This window comes from Sapajus apella, unplaced genomic scaffold (assembly GCF_009761245.1).
Source record: "Sapajus apella isolate SASKATOON/1434 unplaced genomic scaffold, GSC_monkey_1.0 scaffold4, whole genome shotgun sequence".
In the NCBI taxonomy this organism is placed as follows: domain Eukaryota; kingdom Metazoa; phylum Chordata; class Mammalia; order Primates; family Cebidae; genus Sapajus; species Sapajus apella.
In genome coordinates this window covers 37,159,051-37,179,855 of record NW_022436944.1, presented here as the reverse complement: position 1 = coordinate 37,179,855, position 20,805 = coordinate 37,159,051, and the positions used below count along the sequence as shown (strand labels likewise).

At 45.3% G+C, this 20,805-nt stretch overlaps 1 protein-coding gene across 6 annotated transcripts in view; it reads left to right on the top strand.

Moving 5' to 3' along the window:
- The window catches only part of RFTN1 (raftlin, lipid raft linker 1), a 205,262-nt gene that overhangs the window by 127,036 nt on the left and 57,421 nt on the right, over nucleotides 1-20,805 (top strand). For all 6 annotated transcript variants that reach the window (XM_032267221.1, XM_032267225.1, XM_032267236.1 and 3 more), the window contains exon 5: nucleotides 16,199-16,583. In XM_032267221.1, coding sequence (XP_032123112.1) covers nucleotides 16,199-16,583 — 385 coding nt within the window. The remainder of the gene's footprint in view (nucleotides 1-16,198; nucleotides 16,584-20,805) is intronic.

The window sequence follows — 20,805 nt, the reverse complement described above, 5'->3', positions numbered from 1 at the left end:
CACACACACAAACTTTTTATGAGCTGGAACATGTTTTGAGTGTTAATTATGCACCGTCAGTGAACACATGTGGCAGCTGACGGGTTTACAGCACAGGTTGAACTTTCCCATCTGCGTGTTCAAAGGTGCTGAACACCCCCACTCAGTGACGCCTCCTGTCTGGGATCCAGCATAGATAATGAGTGTGGGAATTTGAACTAACCTCATGGCATGTGAGGGTGGGGTGTCTTGTCTGAGAAATGTAGTGTATCCTGGCAGGCAGCTAGGCTGCCTGCTGTATCTTCCCCTGACACTGGAATGTTTCATTTTTATTGCTTGTGATTTTGTAGACTCTTTTCTGAGGGTTTTGAGAATCAGTTTAACAGAATTAACCCATGTAAGGTTTTCCCCTTTTCTGCCTTGAGGAGAATTCCTACTCAAAGAGCCAGATCCCATTAGGATGGGAGTGAGCCGGGCTAAAGATGGCTAGAGGGCACTGCCAGGAGGGAGAAAGCACTTGGACAAGAGAGACTCAATTACTGAAACTGACTTGCCTCCTCAAGGAGAAGTCTGGAATTTTAAACCCAATTCCAGAATTTTCTCCTGATTCCAGTGAAAGAAACTCGCTATTTAATAACCTAGGCAGCCATTTAGATGAGACATTTCACTTTCTGAAATTCTTAGCTTTCTTCTCTGTAAAACAAAACCTTTGCACTAGAAGGCTAATCTCTAAGATTGCCTATAGCCCTGATATTCTGTGAGTCTATGGTCAATCTAGCTTTTAAATGACTTCCCCTTCATTATCAAAGAGGCTTATTTGATGAGTTCAGGTTTATGATAGGGGTGTGCTGAGTGTTGGTGCCATGTACCCTCATTTTGTGAATTTTGCTGGGTACGTCCTAGTGTTCCCTCTGCTCTTCATCCAATATGGCAATGTTTGTTGATTGATTGGCAACTATTTTTGTCCTTCCACTTAACTAACAACTGTAATTGAAGCTCAATATAAGGGCTATTATTTTTACAAAGTTTGTTTTCCTTTTAAGGGTAAAAATAAACATTGCCTTCTGAAACTCCAGTGGAAAAAATCTGTTGTGAGAAAAATCTAAACTTTAAATGATTCATTTGTTGGATCACTTTTGACTTCTTATGTGTTTAAAGGAATGAGAAAAAGGGCACATTACCATTATAGGTGTGGTAGTGTAATCTGCACAAGTAATCTAGGAGTGTAAGTTGAACAAAAGATTCAAGTATCTTAATTCATTGTTATAAATTTAGCATAAGAAATATGAGAAAATAGAATTAAACTGAGGTTTCCCATCTAATTAATTATTTCTTAATCTACATCTTCATTCTGTTAGCCTGATAGCAGCATTCCTAATTTTAAAAAGGTAGCTGGGGGGAGGTGGGTGGTTGTGGATGTTAGGGACGGGATGATGAAGGTGTTATTGATTGGGGTACTAGTAATGGTCTTGTTAAGGATGATAGGGGAGGTACTGATGGGTGGTAGGGATGTTATTGGCCGAAAGCAGTCCAAGGAGCTTTTAGAAAGACAGATTCTTCAGACAGAAAAAAGTTGTCATATGGAGGATATAAGGGAGTGGAAGTCAGATGGGAAACACCTGAAGAGATGGAAAAACTTTAAAAGAAAATGTTTCAATGTATTCCTGGTGGACATAAAGTTAGTCTTTTGATGGAACTATTCATCATTCAGTTGGTGTAGCAATTTTGTTTCCAGTGACTTCCATTTTGAATGAGATGCAATGTCTACCCTGACTAACTTCTAAGACACTCCCCAGAGGGCAGTGACAGCTTCTAGTTACGATACCTTAAAAATAACACAGGTGGAGATATATATATATATATATATATATTTATTTCAGTTTCAAGCACAGGAGTCTCTGTGACCCTTTCTGACTCTGGTGGTACCTGGGAATGTGGGCATCATTCTGTGTCGCTTTTGAATAGTAAAACATCATCATTAATTCATGCTCTGCACATTTGTAACTTGTGATAAACAAGAACTAAACCTAAGTTTGCCTGCAGGTTTGCTAACCCAATTAATAATGTAAGCCACACTGCAGGGGCAGTGTTTATTTACCTCAAGGGTACCTGCTTCTTCCAGCACTTTGGGTGCACCGTCACAAACTGAGAGGCTAATTACAAATTGCTCTTACCTCTTTATTAAAGCAGATCTCTAAAGGCTCACTCCTTGGGAGCTTTTGTGTTATCCTTGTTTACATTTCTGTGTAGTTGAGAGTGCTGCTAACAGCATCTTTTATAAAGGATTGTAGATTTTACACTTTACAAAATCATTGCAGCCTGGTATTTCTCTTGGGTACGGATTAGTGACAATTACTGTATTTTAAAAGAGTCTATTGCTGTGTGACAAAACACCCCCAAAACATACTGGCTTAAAACAATAAGTCATTTATTTTGCTCACAAATCTGCAACTTGGGCAGGACTTGGCAGAGGCAGCTGATCTGCATTTCACATGGTATCAGCTGGGTGGTTTGGTGGTAACTGGGGGATCTACTTTCCAGATGGCACACTCACATGGCTGGCAAGTTGGTGTTGGCTATAGGCCTCTCCACAGACTGCTAAGGCTTCCTCAGAACATGGCAGCTAGTTTCTAAGAGCAAGCATCCCAAGAGAAGAAGGTGGAAGTTCATGGAATTTTGATGACTATACCTTGGAAGTCACATAAGGATCCTTTTCACCTACTCATTGGTTGAGGCCATCATAAGGACCCATAGTGGTTCAAGTAGAGGGGACATGGGTTCCAGCTCTAGATGGAGAAGGGGCAAGGTTCCAGCAGATCCTGTAGAATGAGGGATACTGTTGTGGCCATCCTTGGAAAGTACAGTCTGCCACGTATGTGAATTCAGACACACTTATGTTTGTTTCCTGTTCATTCTTCTACTAGGAGAGAACTTTGAGAATACGTCACATAAAAATGAAGGCAAGAAGTGGAAATAAATTCAGTATTGAATATAAGGGTTATTGGGCCTTGAAGATCATCTTTAAATGTATACTTCTCAGTAGTTGTTAGTGCAAAGCTGTCCCTTCTCTCCCCTCACCAAAAGAACCCCACCTCTTATTTGTTACTCAAAGGGATCACATATCTTCCTGTGATCTGAAACTCTCTCAAATCATTTCCATCTTCCAGAAAAACCATCCCAGGGTTCTCCAGGGTATTTACAAAAGAACAATAAAACATTCATTTTTTTAGCACATTGTAATGAAAACCATCCCCAAGTACTTAGTTTAACTGCCTTGTTTACCAGGGGAGTTTCAAATGTCATTAGGACCCTGTTATATTTTTGTTGGTCTGGAGTCATGGGAATCGAAAAGTATTTTTAAACCAAGGGTTAAAACTAGGATAGCAGTGCCTAGCGGTACTGCCATCTCAACATTTGTTAAAGTGAGTTTCATTAATGCTTTGGAAGCCTATGTAAATCAGGGAATGGTGGGGGGGAAAGTCACGAATACTAGATGTTAAAGCAGTGTGGTGTGAAGAGAAACATCTGCTCCTGGTTAAATTCTTTAAACTTACGTTCTTTCGACTCACTCATTTAACTGTGGTGCTGAGATTTGAGTTCAATGAAGACTCTAAAGCTGGTTTTCCAGAATGTTCCCAGGAGTCTTAATGAACCATTGAGGTTCTTAACCCCAAGCTTGTAATTCCAAGGTCACTGGTATCACCAAAGTATAAAACTAGGATTGTCAGCCTCAGCAACTCCAAAATGCTGGAGTTTTTTTTTTGTTTGTTTTTTTGGAACCTACATTGCCTCACTGTAGTGCCTTTGTGAAAGAAGTCCCATGGGTACACCTGATGATGAAGCATTTTTTACCTTGATAAGAAGTACCGGTGATAACAGATTGCTTATTGCTGCCTCCTTGCTTTTCCCTGAGGGGAAGACTGACTTGGTTCCTTAAGAGACGGACTGCAAACCCAAGAACTGCACATTTTAACAGGGATGCTTTCTTGAGACATGTCTCTAGCCCTGCAGCCCCCTTACTATCTGCAGGCAACAGTGTTCTTCACTGTAAGATGACAGGAATGATAGAAGCAGCAAATGATGCAGAAGTTTTCTGAATCTCAAAGAAATACATTGTCAAAACGTTTTTGTCCCCAGATGGATATTTACTGAAATTGTAGACTCATAGAAGTTTCCACCTGGGGGTAACCTCAGATACTGCAAATTTAATCTCGTACCTATTCATTGCTTTAATAAATACCCACTGAGTACTTACTGTGTACCAGGAACAGTTCCAGATGCTGGAGACAAAGCAAGAGGCAAAATAGACGAAGCGCCTGTCCTCATAGAGCGCTCTCTCATCCAGCTAGGAACACCCGTTGTAGGGAGATGGAGGGGGGAATAGCACCCCAAACAGAGGGTTCTGCAAAGTGCTGAGGCCCCCTGATGGGAACAAACTTTGGTTAAAAAACAAACAAATAAACAAAGGCTTGTGAAGGTATCAGGAGTTGGGATGTGGCCTGAGAGGTGGGCAAGGCCCAGGTCAGGGGCAAGGGTTGTTGGACCCTGTGGGCCAGCTTCAGGTTGTGAATCTTGCTCTAAATGGGACAGTGTTGGAGAGTTAAAAAGAGCAGCCTTACCTGGCTCACATCTTTCAGAGACCAGCCTGGCTGCCGTGAGGGCTGTAAGCATGCCTGCATGCAGGAAGGAAACCAGCAGAAGGGTGGCGGCGAGGCCAGGGAAGTGTCTCCAGGAGAAGCGAATGCATGAGGTGCCAGAGAAGATGGGGTGGTGAGGGCTGAAGAGCCTGTGGGATTTGGACTCAGGGAGGTCACAGGGGGGCTGTGGGCAGCCGCCAGCGGGAGGCACTGCTGAAGCCAGACAGTGAGTGGAGGTGCGTTGGCGCGGCAGGAGTGGGTGGATGAGGCTTACTTTCTTCTGTTGTTGGTTGGATTCTTTTCTCTTTTTCTTTTTTTTTTTTTTTTAAAGATAGCTTGGTGGCCAGGCGCGGTGGCTCATGCCTGTAATCCCAGCACTTTGGGAGGCCGAGGCAGGTGGATCATGAGGTCAGAAGTTCAAGACCAGACTGGTCAACATGGTGAAACCTGTCTCTACTAAAAAATACAAAAAATTAGCTGAGCATGGTGGCTCATGCCTGTAATCTCAGCTACCTGGGAGGCTGAGGTAGGAGAATTGCTTGAACTGGGATGCGGGAGGCTGAGGTTGCAGTGAACCAAGATCGTGCCACTGCACTCCAGCCTGGGCTACAGAGTGAGACTCCATCTCAAAAAAAAAAATAGCTTGAATTTAGTTGTATGCTGAGTGGAAAGAGCCAGTAAAGAGAGAGAGAGAGAGAGAGCGAGAGAGAGAGAGATTAAGGATATAGAAGAGAGAAGTGGTCCTAAGTGGAGTTGGGTCTTTCAGGGTGCCAGAAAACATGAGCTCCATGGCCTGGGTTTTCCTTAACTGGGTCCCACTGATGCTGGGGACAAGAGTGGAGGGCCAGAAGAGGACACAGGGATGGGCTTCTCAGTTTCTGAACTGGACTTTGAGTCATGTCTGGAGAATGGTGGGAAAGTGGGGAGAGTGTGGGGCCCAGGAGAGGGGAGAAAGCCCCCGGGAAGCAGACAGCTGGCCAGGGATGAAGGGAGCCACTGTGAGATGGCCATGTGGCCTCAGCCTCGATGGGAGATCTTGAGCCCTCTCCTGTGGCTCTGTGTGTATTGGATGGATGTGACCTTTGTAGAAGGTGTCAGACAGAGAAAGACAAGGATGTGATCATAGGAGGGTGATGGAAGTAGGGGTCGTGTGCTGGACATGGAAGGAGAGGAAGGAACAGTCATTTGCCTGCCTCTTAAAGCAGCTTTCCGGGTCTCCACTGGTGGTCACGTTGAACCAGGTGAATGTTTGTCCCAGCTTTGCTCAGATGGTCCCAGTTCATGCCTGTCATCTGAGAATGATGATTATTTCACCTTTTGCTTCAGTTATTTGACAAATCGGCATCCTGTGGTGTATCACAGACTGCTGCCTCTACTTTTGGTCTCCCGTGGACTTCTTATATCCTTTCTCATGGCAAGCGGAGGCTCTTATGACCTTTCCCATGAGCTCTGCAGTGACTTCCGGGCCCCAGCCACGCCCCTTGCCTCCTGTCTCCTCGCTCTCTTACCGACCCCCACCTCAATCCATACCACATCCTGTGGGCAGATTCATTTTCCTTACGACAGGCCTGATCACGTCACTTTGCTCAGAAGTCATGGTGGCATCTCATTGCCCTGAAAATAAAAAGTCCAGACTCTGAAGATGTAAGACTGCAGTCTAGCCCTGGTATTTCCTAGAGGGCAGCTTAGAGTGTAGGAATATTGTGAGTTCAGTGCTGAGCAGTATAACAGGTAGCAGCGTGGGCTCCGGAGCCAGCTGCCTACGTTTGAATCCTACTTGCCCTTTACGAGTTGCCTGATCTTGGGGAAGTTGCCCAATGCCTCTGTGCCTCAGTTCTGTAAACTGTAAGATAGGGATAAAGAATAATACCCCCTTATAATATTCTTATTATAAGGATTACATGAATTAATCCACGTAGAGCTTTTAAAACAGTGTTGGGCATACCATAAGCTCTCAGAAAACTGTGATGACAGATCTTCAGCACTAGCACAATGAACGTTTGCTCTTCCCTGCATAACTTCTGAGGCTTTCTCACCTCTTCACTTTGCTAGCCCTGTTTCTCATAGAAATCCTTCTCCCAAACCATTTCTGTATGCACAGATTTTACCTGTGGGTAAGGCTAAATCCATGGTTACCAATCATGGATTTTGGCAGCCACAGAACTAGCAGACTGGGAAGGCTGGCACATGTCCTTTGACTCCCACAGGATTATGACGAAAGTCTCTTTAAATGTTTTGCTGACATAATGTTTTGAGGTTTGATTTATCCATTTCCCTGTGGGTATGCAGCAGTATTTAATGAAAGCCTGAGGGTCTTGCAGCCTTGGAGGGGGCAGCAGATTCTCCTGCCAATTCTTTTCCTCAGTGGTCCTACCCGGATGATGATAGTTCTCATGGGCCAAGGTCTTCTTTGCTCCAGAATCCTGTTCTGAGTGCAGACAACCACACATATGTTGAATTCTGCTGATGGGCATACACTGAAAAGGGAGATTGGGATGTTCTGGGCCAAGGAAAACCTGCTGGAGGTGACTCCTGACTGCTCCAGCATGCTGACTGTCTGCACTATGTCTTCCTGGTCTGGGCATGCATCTACTAAGACAAACCACTCTGTGTGGTGAAATAGTTGGGAGTTGCTTGGTGATTCCAAAAAATGCTCTTAATAAACAATGTTGAGCAGACCTGAAGGAGATCTGTAGTGGCATCCTCTGTAAAGTACAAGAATGCTGTGTCTATGCAGACAACCGAGAGCACTGACACCGAAACCATTTTGACCAAAATAGCTGTGGACTTACTTGCTTAGTTTTGTTTGGCATAAATTCAGTTGCCCTATATAATATTTGCCTTAAATCCTCCTCTTCATTTAGTATATGTGAGTCATGAGCAAATTTTAGATTTTATTTCATACCAGATGATGTATATGTATGATAGATATTTAAGTATTTATTTTGTCTGCCCTGAAATTCTTTTGAGAGCTTCTTTGTTCTTGCAATCCAATTGGATGGTTTCCAAGGGAGCTACCATGTACCCTGGTCAAAACCAGTTGGCCCAGAAGTGGACATCTGACCTAAGCTGGGCCAATCAGAGCCCTTCCCTGGGATCTTTTGCTTTGGGTAACCAGGAAGTTTAGATATTCTACCTCCAGTGACGAAGCTGTTAGCAGGAATACTCAGAAGGTGGCAATGGCCATATTTTCTACTACATGGAAAAAATTAGTCCTAGATAAGAAAGAAGAATGATGCCAACAAATAAAAGTAGGAATGAAACTTGGAGCAAGTGTGCTGACAGGGCTGAGACACTAGTTCCTGGTCTTCTGAAGTCTAGCTCTGGCCCCACCGTGCTGACACTTGACTGTTCTTTGGAGAGACATTGAGTTGTTCTTCACAGGCAGGCCCTTCCTTGTTCTCTTCCCATTTGTATCTGTGATTTCAAGTTTTGACACTGGATTGGAGTCTCCTGGTGGGTTGCGTTTCGGGGAGCGCTAAAAGCCAACTGAAGATCTGTGATGGATGGGGCTTTACTGACACCTCTCAGTCCTACCAATTCCTAACTCCCGTGCACTTCATTTTCCGTGACTGGTGATGTAATGGCACAGTCTCAGTGAAATAATTGAGTGCATTAATACAGATAATTCAGGCAAATGAAACTCCTTTGATCAGAAATCCCTGTCCTGAACAGAGCTACCAAAGGATGAATCTGGTCTCTGCTGCTACCCGGATGCTGGGTCCCACCTCTTTTTTGTTTTTCTGGGAGAATACAGTTTCCTGAGTTCTTACAGTACTTCTCAAGCTTCCCTCTAATCACCCCTAGTGGTGGAGGAGAATAAATGGATACCTCTTCCCCTCAACTCAGCTCTGCCAGGGATGTGAGGACAAGCTGTGCTTCCTCAAAATGAGTCTAAACAGTTCAAGACGGATGGAGCAAAACTCTTCGGAGTCCCTCAGTTACCCCTTGAGTAAGACCAACACACGTTAAATGTAAGAGGGAAGGGGGAGTGCCTATTTGACTCACTGCTGTTTGCCCAGAACCTACTGCCCAGCATACAATTGGTATTCAGTAAGTAGTTCTGGAATGAGTAAGTATTAGTGTCTCTGTTTTATAGATGAAGAAACTGAACCTAAAGTAAGTCAACTGATTTGACCAATAAACTAACTACCGAGTAGAGAGCCAGGTCCAGAGCTTTAAAGTCTTCAAATTCTTTGTCCCAGGGCACACTCTGAGACCTCTCAGTCGCTAAAAGAGAAAACCACAGCAGCAGATAGTTTACGTGATCTTTCCTCATGGCCCCAGAACGGAGCTAAACATCCAGCAGCACCTGGTAAAGCTTTCAGTTCCTGCAGCTAAGTGTTAACATGTCAGAACTAAAGACAGCTTCAGACGTGAGCTCAAACCCGTGTTATTTTTGAGCCTCCCTTTTCAGAAAGCTGTATGAGAGTGTAGGTGACAAGATGGGACGGGCTGTGTGTGTCTGATAAAATATTCACTGTAAAGACTCACGTGTAACTGCAACCCAGAATGGCATTTTTGTGCCTGTTCTTGACATCTGGGGCATGCCTCTTCTGTGGGTTCCCTGCATGTGCCGTGTATGCTGTCATGGATCGGTGGTGCGTGAATTATGAGGGAGGGCCAGAGAGGGCAGGGGTCTGATCTAGGTTATATAAGTATGTGGATGTGAGGCTTGGACTTTACCCCATATTATATGCCTCTGAAATCAGTGTTGAAAATTCTGTTATTCAGTATTTCATGTGATTTATTATGCTCTATGGCAGAGCTACGCAATAGAACTTTGTGTGATGATGGAAATGTTCTACATCTGCACAGTCCATGGGATTGTCCCCAGCCACAGGTAGCTGGTGGGTGCTTGTGATGTGACTAGTGTGACTAAGGAGAGGAATATTTAAGTTGTATTTTATTTTAATTAATTTAAATTTAAATAGCCACATGTGGCTAGTGGCTATGATATTGGACAGCACCGCTCTCTATCTTTTTAGCAGTAAGTTTCTGATTCCCAGCAATAATTAGCTGATTAGTTATAGGCATTTCATCAAGTTTATTATATAACTTGTAGAAAATCAATCCATCAGTTACATATATAACCTCCTTTACCTGGTATATAGCAGTTCTCAAAACACGATGAGGGAAATTTCCTCTACCTGGGCAACAGTGATGGCTGCAAGCCTTCCTGCCATACTTCAGCCTCTCACTTAGGACCTGGAATCAAAACCAGATGAAGTCCTAGTTGTCTTGTTTCTGCCTGGGGCTCACTGTCTTTTGGGAGCCCATTCCTATCTTTTATTTCATGCCTAGTCAGGTTTAGATTTAGAGACCTCCATCAACTTGCCCTGTGCTATCTTATTCCCCCTACCTCCTGGCAGAGAGAGAGAAAATTGATTATTTTAAGGAATTGGCTCCTGTCAGTGTGGGGGCCAAGTCTGACATCCGCAGGGCAGTCCAGCAGACTGGAGATTCAGGTAAGGACTGGTGTTGCAGTCTTGAGTCTGAAGGGGAAAAACCCAGGGAGAATTTCTGTGCTGCAGTCCAGAGGCAGCATTCTTTTTTCTTTGAGAAATCTCAGTCTTTGCTCTTAAAGACCTCCCCTGATTAGATGAGACCCACCTAATAATGGAGGACTCCACTTTACTGGAAGTCAACTGATTGTAAATGTCAGGAGTCAACTGATTGTAAATGTCAATCACACATTTTAGAAATACCTTTATAGCAACATCTAGACTAGTGTTTTAGGAAACAGCTCGTCACCATAGTTCAGTCAAGTGGACACAAAATTAACTGTGACACCTTCCTCCTTAGAGTCAGGCAAAACAGTCCTGGAACTGCCTCTGACTGTTTACCCATGCTATCTACTACAGGCTGTGGGCATTCCAACTCCTATTGACCTGTGAGCAGGAGGCTTTTCTCTTCCTTTTCTTATGTTCCATATAGCTTTCGTTTTTACTAAACCCAACCTGTGTCTCATTTCTTCCTCACCAATTTCTCACCCTGATTGACACACATACTGTAAAGCACAAATATGTATATTCGCATGCACGTAGAGTATATATTGCACTCATCATTAGCAACATGATATTCATTTTGGATGCAGAAACAGACAGTCCATCCTAGAAATCTCCTGTCATATTGTTATTTTTAATAAAAGTGATTCCTCAACTATATATCCAAAGATTTTTTTTTACAATGAGTTGACACTTTTTATATAACTAAATGTTTTTAAAAGAAATATTTTTTGCACCGTGATTCCTGATTACGGTTACAGTAGAGCTTGTCCTTCCTTATTATAGAGCAACTGAGTGAGTTGTGGATCAGTCAGAACAGCCATATTTAATTTTCAGTGCTTAAACCAGAAATTGTTACTCTTTTAAGTATTTGGGGCAAGAGGGTTCTTAACAGGCAACAGAAATGAGAGGAAGGTGGGTGAAGGTCTACTTCAGTTTAAACAGGTATCCACCTGGGCATCTTGGCACAGGTCAGATCATATGAAGTGGAAAGGGTGGTATCATTGAAGAGCCATCAGATTGGGCTTAGGATACTCAGAGTGAAAACCAGGCATGATATTTGGGTAGCTCTGTGAGGTTTGACTAGTCACATAATCTTCTCTTAAGCAGTTTCCTCTTCCATAAGGTAAGATTTTGCGGCCTATGAAAATGCACAAGGAAGTTCTTCATAGAAGAGTTGTGCAACGTTAACAATTGAAGTGTCCTGTCATCGCAGTTGCTAGAGATGTTGTGGGCATGTGTGCGAGCCCGTGGGGAACTCCGTGGCGGAGGTGACCTGGCTCCTCGTGGTCTGTTCTTCCATGTTGATTTGGTTCCATGCTCATGAAGACCGTGGCAGAGCCTGAGGTCATGGTGATGTCCAGCAACAGATAATGAGGGCTTGACGTAAAGTGACCTTGGATAGAGTCACTTTATGGAGAATGAGGAAGTAATTCTAAAAACACTGGGGGATAAATGTGGCAGGGTGTGGTGAACAGATACACAGGATTTGAGAAAGGGAAGAAGATACTGTGATTCCAGCTGGAGAGACCAGATCGACAGTGGACCCAACAGCTGTGATCGTCTACTGTGTAGGTCTGAACTTCCAAGGAAAGCCAGGGCTAGGGGTTCACACTTGGGTAGAATTCACATCTGATTTGTGGCTAAACCGATGTGAGTGGAGGAAGTCATCAGGGGAGGGTAGAGTGGAGGAGAGCTGGTGACGGGGGATGCACCCTGATGAACACATCACATGCCTACCACCATGATGAATGTGTGACTGGCTCAGCGAAGGTTATAAATCCATGAATGGGAAGCAGGATTTAATTTAGCCCTAGGTACACTGTCAAATGACTTGATGAAAAAGAGGAAAGCGCCTATACCATGGTAAGACAGAACCGTAAGTGTCGTGGTCCCTAGGTCTAGCCAAATATTGATCTTCTTAAGATCTAAATGTGGTCTTTTAGTTAAAAGGATCACTCACCCTTTCTGGTAAACAATTTGGCAGACTCTACCAGGCCTTTGAAAAGTTAATATCCCTTCACACATTATTTTGACTTCCAGGAATCTATTTGAAGGAAAAAGTAGAGCTACAAATATGCCTCCTCTTCTTGGGGGTGTGAATTTCCCTGGAACGCATGGGATAAGGGCAGCGTTTAACTTTGACATCTTTTTAAAGGTTTTGATCCAAGGCAGCACTATGCTGTAAGATACAAAATTTGCCCTGAAGTCGAAGGTAAAAGATGAGCCTTCAAAGAAATCTTGCAGTTTTCCCTCAGACTCCCACTCTCCTTGAGGTTTTGCTCTTGAGGTTTTGACTGCGTGCGAGAGTCGGGTATGCTGACCTGCAGGGTGAAGTCGGAGGCTTTGTGGGCATGGATCCATGGCCATATGTGATCCTGTCCTTGTGACGTCCAGTCAAGCCTCATTTCTGGGCTCACCTTATTTTCTCATGTCGTGTTCCATAAATATTTCTAGAAATTTCCTCAACTCCCCATGCTGTTGCATACTGTCAAGCTTTTGCCCATCATGATCCTTCCTTGCCTTTACATGGATTGCCCTTTCCTTTTACCTTTTCCTTTACATGTCTGGTTAACTCAGATTCATCCTTCAAAGCCTTCTGCAGAGTAGGTCCCAAATAGGTTTTGTCTAGCATGGCGTTTTGAAAAAGAAATGGATTTGAATGTTTTAAGGTGAGGCATACATCCTCCATTTCCGCCACATTTCTCACTCTTCCTTTTGTGTTCTACCACGTCATGTGTGACATCCCTGATCTACTCTGAGAAACTTTTCTCAACCTCCCCTTCAGGCAGAAATAATCCCTGTTGCCACTGTCATTTCCGTACCTTTACATCCATTACTATATTATCCTCTGTGAGGAATTTTTACAATTTCAATTTTTACCTTTTCAATTCTAAAAGTAACATCCTTGCCCCTTAGGTAAATTTTGAAAATTACACAGTAATAGAAAAAAATCACTCATAGCCCCTCTCCCCAAATACAGTGTTGTTCTTATTTTGGTGACTGTTTCCATGCATAGTTTATATATGTGTTTTACATAGCTGTCATAATAAAGTCTATGAAGTTTAGGATCTTGACTTTTTACATGTCATTATAAGCATTAATTGTTCCATGATAGTGTAATTATTTTTAAATTATTTTTAAATAATTGGCCAAATGTTCTTGAGGGTTAGGGATCCTATTTTATATTCGCGGTACCTAAGTACTGTGTTGGTCTGGGCCAGTGTAGGGGCTTATTAAACGTTTGTTGAATTATAGAGTTGTTAAATTAATGTCTTCATCCCTACCTGTAGGAGCTCATTTTGGGAGAGAAGACATATATATTCAAACATTATTTAATATATTCATTCATTCAACAGATATTTATTGAGGACCTGCTATCTGTCAGACATCATTCTATTACTGGGAATGTAGCAGTGCAAAATATCCCAGCCCTTATGAAGTGTGTATTCTAGAGCAGTGATTCTCAACTATCAGGCTGTATTGGAACCTTTGGAAGGCTTGTTAAAACACAGATTGCTGGATCCCACCCTCAGAGCTTCTGACTCAATAGGTTTGTGGTGGGGCCTGAGAATTTGCATTTCCAGCAGGTCCCCAGGGGATGCTGATGCTCTTGTCTGGGGACCACGCTTTGAGGACCCCTGGCCCAGAGGACAGATTTGCAGTACAATATGGCAAAGGAATATGGTTGTCCAGTTTGTTGTGGGAGAAGGGCAGATGTCTGTGTCCAAGTCTCTCCAATTCTTCCAGTCCCAGTAAGGAAGGGTAGAGCTAGGACAATGCCCTGGGTCTGGAGTCCTCATTGCTTCACTCTAGATGACTCAGCGGTCTCTGCAGGACCACAGAAGCCCGGGACTGATAAGCAGAGAGGTTAGAGATCCCATCTTTGTGCCCCATCCTTTGGCGTACTTGCCATAGGTAACGTTTAAATTAAGCTTCAGTGCAACTGCAAAATAAGTGTGTTTTCACTCATTTCATACATGAGAACGCTGAGGCACAGAAAGTTCATATAATCTACCCTGGTTCCCCAAGATGGTGAGTCACACATCGGGGGCTCCGCATCAGGCCTTTTCAAAAGCCTTTAGACTTCATGCTCTTTCTATGACTCTCGTTGAGACTGGCCTGTGGTGGAGTCCTCCATGGAAGCAGTCATTAAAATGCTTCAGTAGTCATAGCTGTTTCCTCCGCAGTAAGACAGCACGGCAGAAGCTAGTGCAGAGGTCCCCTCATTTCATCTGAGGGCTGTCAAACCCACTGCACTCCTCTTTTGGCCTATGTTGCCAGGAAGCTCCCAAGTATGCTTTGCATGCAGTGGTTTTCCTCAGCCTCCAGAGTTCTTTGGTAGAGTTACCTCCCTGCTATTTTCTTTTAAAATTTGTGTTGCTGTGTCTTCTTTCAGGAGCTTTATACAATAATTTTTAAAATAGGTGGATATCATAGATTAATGAGGGAAAAACTAAATTTTCAGAATGGAATGCATGGCTTTAAGATTTTTTTGTGTTTTGTTTTTGTAACTGTTGAGGAGTGAATTGAGCCAGCTCTGGGCATATGAGTGGGCACATGCATATCCATAGACATGTATGTCGTTGATACCTTGAGATGGGTCCAGAGTCTTGTGATTAAAAGAATGAACTCTGGCCAGTCCAGACCTGGTTTTGCACTCTGGATACTCACTGCTTGCTTTCTAACTTTTTAATGTCTCTGGGCCCCAGTGTCCTCATCTGAAATGGAGACAACGATACCATGCAGCGTCGTCGAAGGATTAAACGTTTTGTTGTTTTAACTTATGTAAAATGCCTATCTCAATGCCTAGACATAGTATGTCTATACTAGGCAGTAACTAATGCTATGATTATTTTTATGCCCAGCACAGGCTAGGATTTAAAGAAAGACTGGGCTTCACATTTGCAACGGCAGTTTTCCAGGAGTGCCCTGTGGAACAAAAATGACTTTCCATTTAATGTCAGGGCTGCTTCTCCTTTAGAGAGAATAACTCCATGCTGGTGAAACTAACTCTCAAATGAGGGTAGACTGTCATTACAGAGGCCTCCAGATTTTCTGAGGTCATCTGCTTAGGGCTTGGTGACTAAGACTTAGACAGCTCTGAGTTCTGCACCGCCTTATTTACTTGTAAAGTGACTTAAGCATCCTTGCCTGGAAAGTCCCTTAAAGCCTATCTTCTGGTTTTGGCTGGCTCTTGTTTGATTTTTATTAGGTTATTACTTTCCATTTTTCCTTCAGACTTATGACTTACACTCAATCCAATTGCCTTGGGCTAATTTTTAGGGAGAGGGAGAGTTCAAGTGCCCTAGTTCTCCAGGTGGGTATTCATTCCCCCACCCGTTGGTACAGGGAGTGAGAAGGAACGATCACCTGGCTACCTGTGCTGGATGGTATGGACCAGGACTTGGAGAGCAAGAGTCAGTCTGTGGCTGTGGGCTGGGCGTGATCTCTGGGCTCCTTTCCCCTTCCCTAAGCCTGAGAGTACCAGGGAGCAAGGTATCCGTCAGATGGCGCATCTCATGGAGGATGTACCCACAGCCTTGGCACGGGGGTGATTTTCCCTACCTCTGCCCTTCTCTGCCAGAACTATTGTCAAAAAAGGAAGCTCTCTGGGTCATAAAATGCCATCTGTTGTTAGTATATGCTTTTATAGACAAGCTGTAGTTATACAGTAGCCTGATGGGCAGGAAGTCAGTGATTCATCCGAAGAAAAGTAACAAAAAAAACAAACCCTTACCAAAACGAACTTCCTCTTTCAAACTCTTTGTTTAGAACTTTTTCCAACCTCTTTAAAAAATGTTAATAAGGACTAATGCAGTGTTTCAAAGTGGTGCTTTCAACCCTTCAGAGCAAATAACTTATTATTCCTTCAGACAACATAGTTTTAAAAAAATAATAAATAATTGTCCTCTTCAGGCCACGGTACTGTGGCAGGTGCCCTGCCGGCTTGGAATTCTTCACGTGCACCTGAAATAGCCTCGCAGGCCTCAGGGAGGTGCTTTGCGCGCAGCACGAGTCTCTTTGATAGACCATTCCATTCACTTGCTTCCCTTCCTTTTGTTTGCCTCACAGATCCAGGAGGCCGCAAGCCAGGGTCTGAAATTCGTTGGTGTTATACCCCAGTACCATTCCCCCGTGAACTTGGCAGGCAGCAGTGCTCCCGTGTCTACTGCCAACAGCACCGAGGATGCCAGAGATGCAAAAAACGCACGCGGGGATCACGCATCGCTGGAGAATGAGAAACCAGGGGCTGGGGACGTGTGCGGTGCTCCACCTGGGAGAAACCAAAGCCCAGAGCCCAGCTCAGGCCCCAGAGGGGAGGTGCCCATCACGGAGCAGCCCATCTTACCCTCTGGAGAGGGAGATGGTGGAGAACTTTCACCCCGGGGGGTGAGCAAGACACTGGATGGACTGGACAGCGACCCCTTGGAGGTGCATGAAGAGCCACTCTCAGGGAGTAAGTATGTCAGCACTGGGAGCTTTGACCCACTTAAAGAGCAGCTAACAGCTTTTCATTAATCCCCATGGTATCTCAGAGAAAAAGGAATGGAATTGGATATAGAGGCAGCAGTCCATCAAACAGGAGAAACTTTATCAAGCAGTTATCTGGGCCACCTGACTGTTTACTTAACTGCAGTTATAACTTCCGGGCAGGACAGAACCACATGAAATTGACTTGCAGTTTGCTCCAAAATGTCACATTTGAAGTGGATTCTAGACTGTGAGTTCTTTTATGCCCTGTGCTCTCAAAATTGCCCTTGAATTACCCAGCTTTCACGCAGGAAGTGTCAGCCTGCCAGCCACCAATGAGAACCTACACTCCACTTGTTAAAATACCTCCCTAAAGCAAGATATTTTACAGTTGAGCAAACTGGGGTTTAGAGAGAGAATTTGTTCCCCAGGCTGGAAATAGGCAGATCGGACATAGGAACCAGGTGGACTCACTCACCTTCCCTTCACGCCCCTCTGCTTGGTCTTTCCTGGGTGATAGACTAACAAGATTACCAAGCGCCTTAAGATTTACAGGCAGCAAAGTTTCCCTCCATTTCTCTGTATTTCCTTTTTCTTACTTTCTTCAGGAAATCTACCATCCATATTTCCCCTTTGTCCAGGAAATCTAGCATCTAGTCATTTCCTGAGAGCAAGGTACTTACATGAGCCATGTGGCCCCTTCCAGCCTTTAGAAGGCAGACAACTATGAAGACTGATGGAAGGCCCCCAGGGCTTAGGAGGGCTTTCTAAATGATCATCCTGGTCAATATTCTTATTATCATTGATTTGCTAATTCTTGAAATTAGCCTCTTACAAGTGACAATGAACAGGTGGTGTTTTGAGAAGGGAAAATGGGGAGAAACAGTTTCTTTTGTTACATCAGAACTTCTTGAAAAGAAAATTAATTCTTCTCAAGAAGTTCTGGTTAATTCCAGGAGTTTATTTGCAAAGTTCATTTAGAGTGAGATATGGGAGCTGCTGCCTCAGTTCTGTGATATAGTAAGCCTATTGTGTTTTTTTTTGTTTTTTTCTTTTTTTGAGACAGAGTCTTGCTCTGTCACCAGGTGCCAGGCTGGAGTGCAGTGGCACAATCTCGGCTCACTGCAACCTCCGCCTCCTGGGATCAAGCAATTCTCTTGCCTCAGCCTCCCAAGTAGCTGGGACTACAGGCACACACCACCAAGCCCAGCTTATTTATTTTTTAGTAGAGACGGGATTTCACCATGTTGGCCAGGATGGTCTCGATCTCTTGACCTCGTGATCCGCCTGCCTCGGCCTCCCAAAGTGCTGGGATTTCAGGCCTGAGCCACCGCGCCCGGCCAAGCCTATTGTTTAATCAAGGCCTTGAGCCTTCTGAAGTATGCACTGAATAGAGCCCTTCATTTGTACAGTTTTTTGCTGTTTGAGGCAGATGCCTGTTGCCCTCATGGAGTAGCTGAGTGTGCATTTAATCCCAGTGTGTCCTCTGCGTGAACGCCCAGGTCTCAATCCAGAAACTTCCATCTTCTCGTGAAGGTTGGGCTGGATGTGTGTGCTCTGAATCCTGAGCGGGAAGATGGGCCTCATTGAAGACCTTCTATATGGGTCCAGGACTGTGGGAGGATGAGGGTCAGGCCAGGCTGAGGCCCCCAGGAGAAAGGGCAGGAGTGAGGAGAGGCAAGGGGCACGGTCTCAAGAATCTAGCCTCTATCAGCTTTCCAGCCTGCCTTCCATGCCTCGTTTTCACACCCTGCAAAATGGGGATAGAAGGATAGTTCCTTATGGAAAGGTTAAAAAAGATGTACATTTAAAGCGCTCGGCGCTGCTTGACTCGTGAGTATGAGCCGCTATTACTGAGGCACAGGCTCGGTAGTTCCTGATGCTCGACCTCCACTCTCATGGAATCCTGGCTTTGAGAAAGGAGGCAGTTACTACTGAGGCTTCCTCAGGAGTTTTCAGATCCTTCCTGTGTTCCAGAGCCCACCTTCCTCCAAGACTTTCCAGACTTCCTGCCTTCTGTGAGAGCATTACTCACCGGGAGACTTGTCCTAGGAACCTCTCCAGGTGCCCAGCACCTTCCTGCCACCCTGTGGCCACTCACCCAGAATCTCCCCTGACAGCTGAACACCCAGAAAAATGGATACCCAAAGCATCTTGGCCCCCATCCCATCACCCATGTCCCTGTTCTCTCCTGGAGGAACAGAGCTTGCTGGGGAGGAATGGGTGAGTGCGTGTGTTTCTGGAGGTGGTCAGCCTGCCAGTGGATGAGAATTGCCGCTCTGCTGGGGTAGGCCCAGAGGAGGGATGAAAGCCGCCTTTGCTCAGTGTCCCTAGGCAGGTAAACATTGCCTGTCTCTGCACATCTCTGCTCAGGCTGCAGATCCTGACGTTTAGGCAGCTCACTGTTACCCTTTTTCCCTCCTTTGGTGGAATCAAGGAGCCCTTGGGTTTTTCATTCAGGGATCATTTCACTTATAAGCCTTCCAGTGGTCACGATGGCAGTCACCCTCCACATGCACGATTCTGTGTATCTGTGTCCTTCTGTGTCATGTCATTCCTCACGACAGCTTTATGGCAGAAGATGCTACTATTATGTCCATTTCACAGGTAGGGAATGTCACCTTTCATACCCCCATACAGTTAAATTTCCTTATCACAGCCTCAGCCTTTGGCCTCCCTGAAGGCTGGACATCCAGGGACTCTGTCCCCATTGGTCGTGACCCTCACCTGACTCCCGGCCTCTTCCCTAATCTTTCTCCTGGGAAGTCCGCTCCCCATCCACTCCCTGACAGGCACACACAGGCCCCCCAGGCGCCCCTCCCCGCTGCGTGCTCAGCTCCCAGCTTGCCTTCTCTCAGGGCCCCCTAAGGCGGGTGAAGTATTTTTATTCCTCTTCTGCCAGGTGGGCTTAAATAGGCAATCACAGCAAGACAATTAAAAAAATCCGGAGGGAATCCACCTCCTCTTCCCTCCTTCTCCTCAGTTAATTTATTTCCTTTATAGGAGGCCTTGGGGAGAGGAATCTAGGCAGTGACTGCTCAGACAGGACTTTGCAGTGGATCCTCCGTGCGGAAGCAGGGGCAGGTCACCCCTCCCCATCTCTGCAGGCTCGGGGCAGCTGTCAGCCCTCATTGCCCCTGCAGGTTCCTCTTCCTGCTCACTGACTTTTATTTCCTGGTCTGGGGGAATTTCCTTTTGGTTGGAGGTCCATGCTGTGCAGTAATCTCTGGAGCCTGTGCAGAGAGAGCCTCAGAATCTCCTTTGCTACAACTTCATCAGAGAAACGAGGAGCCTAGACAGGTTCACAAAAATTCTAATCATTCTCACTGTCACCAAAATAAGAAGTCTTCCAAGCACTGCCCTTCCTACCCCACACCTCCTCACTTAAAACGCTTAGAAGTGTCAGCAGAAACCCGAGCCTGTGATGCCAATCATTTCTGGCTAAGAGGATTGTATCCAGTACCCCTCCCTGGCTGCCAGCTCATTGTGAATGGCTAAAACCCGAGGGTTGGGCCTACCTGATGTGAGGGCACCTTCCCTCCCCACACCCTTGGGATAGTTGGACCCCATAATGTGGCCCCCTCCCAGGCCCGCCACCTGCTGCCATCTTTCTGGCCTTTTATTCAGTCCATTAACACACAGCTATTGAGCTCCCACCCGTGGTCCTCAGCCCCTGCCTTCTCTGTCCTGATAAAATTAGCTTCTTGTTAGATTTGGGAAAGAGCCCAGAGTTTGGGGTTTGAAAGACTCTTGGCTGTGCCACTTACTGGCTTGTGATCTCTGGGGGACCCACTTAACGCTTCTGGGCACAGAACCAGTGCCACCCCTCCCATCGACGTTGGAGAGTCACATGTGATGGTGAAGGTGAAAGGCCCTTGTAAATGCGGGACACGTGCCTGTGGCTGCTGTCATCCTTACCAGTGGATTCCCGTGGATTGTTGTGCATGCAGCGGTCCCTGCACTTTGCTTTTCCCTGCTGCCCTGGCAAGTGGGCCTCACGGTGGCCCAGAGGTGCCCTGCTGTTAGTACCCAAGCCTGATTGAAGCTTGAGCAGCCTTGCCCAGATTCAGACCTCTGGATGGAGCAGCCTGGGGTCCTTCTACCCTCCTGCCCTGCCTTGCCACCACGGTGCCCACTGCCTGTCTTGCCAATGCAAACCTTTCTGCTTAGTCCCTTCTGCCCATGACCTCAGCAGCCTGCAGTCCCCA